Source organism: Helianthus annuus, chromosome 17 (assembly GCF_002127325.2).
Source record: "Helianthus annuus cultivar XRQ/B chromosome 17, HanXRQr2.0-SUNRISE, whole genome shotgun sequence".
NCBI classification, from domain to species: Eukaryota; Viridiplantae; Streptophyta; class Magnoliopsida; order Asterales; family Asteraceae; genus Helianthus; species Helianthus annuus.
The window spans coordinates 71,530,209-71,533,159 of record NC_035449.2 but is presented as its reverse complement, the minus strand read 5'-3'; the positions used below and the strand labels follow the sequence as shown (position 1 = coordinate 71,533,159).

Below are 2,951 nucleotides of genomic sequence, written 5' to 3'. Positions count from 1 at the left end.
CCTGTTGATGAAACAGCCCATGTAGATGACTCATACCATGCTGGTCAACCAAGTTATCCGACGCAATAAGGGTATCCGGATTATTCTTACGAAGTAGACGGTGGATACGGAGGAAACGGTGGAGACGATGGATATGGAAGAAACGGTGGATACGGAGGAGGCGGTGGATACGGAGGAGACGATGGATACGGAGGAGACGGTGGATACGGAGGAGACAGTGGATACGGAGGAGACCGTGGATATGGTGGATACGGAGGAGACGGTGGTCATCAGCAATTCATTTCCCCGGGCACTCCTTACGTTCATCAAAACAATCTGGACGTTGGAGGATATGGTGGTTATGGTGGATATGGTAGATATGGTGGTGAGGCACCTCCCATCCCGGACAATCCGTACTTAAAAAAGCAGGTATCAATTACTATTTTATTATTATTATTATTATTATTATTTATTTATTTATTTATTTATTTATTATTATTATTATTATTGTTATTATTGTCGATGTTACGGGTTTTCAACTCTTTAGATGAACTAAATAAACGGATAGAAGAAATAGCAAACGCGGATGGTTTCATTATTGTCACCCGTCGATCAAAGAAAATCGGGGGAAGAACCGGGAGGGTATGACTTGAATGTGACCGTGGTGGTGAGCACCAGACTACAACAACACTTAGAAAATCCGGAAGCAAAAAACCGGTTGCCCGTTTTACCTGCTGCCTGTGCGAAACCACCCGTATGAAACCTGGGAGATAAAACATGGAAAAATTTAACATAACCACGAACTTTGTGAGGGCCTGTCGGCCCACGCGTTTGTGCGAAGGTTTACTCCAAGCGAAAAGAAACTGATCGAGCAGCTGACAGCTCAAAACATGGAGCTGCGCAAAATATTTCAAACGATAAGGAAGCAGGACCCCATGCTTGTGGCGAAGATTAGAGCCGAACAAAGACAAGGATTGACTCCCATGCAGTCACTAGAAAACGTGTTGATAAACAACAACTTTATTTACGAGACACGGGAGGAACCCGGAACAGAGATCGTAACAGAGATCTTCTTTCGTACCACAAACAGAGTTGATAGCCAACACGCCAACTTAAAGAGATACGTCCTAGATAGGAGCTCGTTGGACCGTGTAGTTGGTTGTGTCCGAGATATAGTTGAGACACAGTTAGGTGAAATAAGGAAGAGTTTTCAAGACTACATCGAAAAAAGAATGAACCACCACAAACACCTGCTGTTTCAACACCTACACGGAAAAGTATCCCATACAGCCCTTGACTTGTTGAGTGGAGAGGCAATTAGGAAGCTAGATGTCTTGGAGCGCTTTCATTCATCATGTGGTTGCCAAATGTGGTACAGTTGTGGGTTGCCCTGTGCTTGTATGATAGAAAGGTACATGCGTGAAGGTAATAATTATTAAACGTACAACACTTGTGTGATATATTTCCGTTAATCATGTGACTTAAATAATGTTGTTTTTAACCGTGCAGAGCGTCCGATTCAACTCAAAGACATAGACGTCTTCTGGCGGAAGCTTAACTTCCAAAGTTGTAAATTGATAGACGATGACGTTGACGTGGTCGAAGAGCTAAATATTGTTAGACAACAATTAGAGTCGCACCCCCCAGCTCAGCAAAAAAGCCTGATGACAAAGATTAAAGCGGTGTTGACTCCAAAGAAATCTACCAAGAAACCACCGGTTGTCCAACAAAATACTCGTGGCCGACCAACAACAAAGCAGGTACAACAAAGGTTGGACGAGGCCTCTCATATAGATGAAGAATTGAGAAGAAGCTCCTTCGGTGATGCAAAAACGTGCTTTGAAGGTTCCCGACAAAGTAAGTACGATAACCCTCGCCACAGCTCGTACGTTCCGTCACAAGCCTCTCAACAGTCGGTTATAAGGTCCCAAAAAACCCAAAGCGAGCCTAAGCCGTTTAAAGAGTTCTAAGAAGAAAGAGACACGAGATGATCACGGTTTTCCTTTAATCATTAGGGACGAGAACATGGGAATCATCAAACAGTTTAATTCTGCCATTCTGCCAGTGTTTCATCCGCACGTCTCGTGCATATGAGATGGGATGCCGGACCGACATTGTGGGTTTCGGTCTTTGGCTGTGGGCTTATGTATGGATCAGTGTTCATGGGGGCTCATTCGAAGGGACCTTGTCCAAGAAATGGATCAGAACGAACCGATCTGGTTCCGAATATTTGAAGCATGGGAAGAAGGTTATTTTTACACGCATCGTCAGGGCCTGATTTGGGATTCAGTGTCCGGTTGTCCCCCGGATCACTGGATGGACTTCCCCTTAGCAGGAATTCTTATTGCACAAACGTACGGTATCGGGGTGCACTTGTTAACAACCATGGGTGCAAGTTCCACTTTCTTCCCAATACTAAGTCCTCCGGCTAATCAACAACCATTATTCATAACGCTTGCACATGTTAACAAGAACCACTTCATACATGTTAAGCTGGAAGGGGATTATCCAATGCCACCAGCACACGTACTATTGTTGAACCACCGAAGACCCCATAAGGAACAATGGGAAGATATGTACTTGCCACGTCTAGAATGGTATACATCGATAATGAATCCTCCACCAAGATCAAACCCCATTCTTAATTACATCGACAGTGATTCGGAAGAATGATTTTTGTAATTAATAGTATTTTTTGTATCGATAATTAATCTTATAGTAATTAATAAGATTTTTTGTATTAATTTCTATAATTTTTTTATAATTACAATTGCATAAAACAATTAATAACATTTTTATAAAAATTTCTATCATTTTTTTATAATTAGAATTAATTAAAACAGCTTAATAACATTTTTATAAAAATTTCTATCATTTTTTTATAATTAGAATTGATTAAAACAGTTTAATAACATTTTTATAAAAAAAAATTACAAATATACGCCTCGTATAGACCTATACGGGTCGTATAC

General features: G+C 41.2%; 1 protein-coding gene across 1 annotated transcript; it reads left to right on the top strand.

The window, feature by feature from the left end:
• Nucleotides 1-2,079: 2,079 nt before the first annotated feature.
• On the top strand, nucleotides 2,080-2,652 carry LOC110924344. Its single transcript, XM_022168362.1, has one exon. The coding sequence runs from the start codon at nucleotides 2,080-2,082 to the stop codon at nucleotides 2,650-2,652; it is 573 nt and encodes a 190-aa protein (XP_022024054.1).
• Nucleotides 2,653-2,951: the final 299 nt, after the last annotated feature.

Coding starts and splice junctions, on each gene's coding strand:
- LOC110924344 (XM_022168362.1), top strand. CDS start 2,080: ATGCCGGACCGACATTGTGGGTTTCGGTCTTTGGCTGTGGGCTTATGT.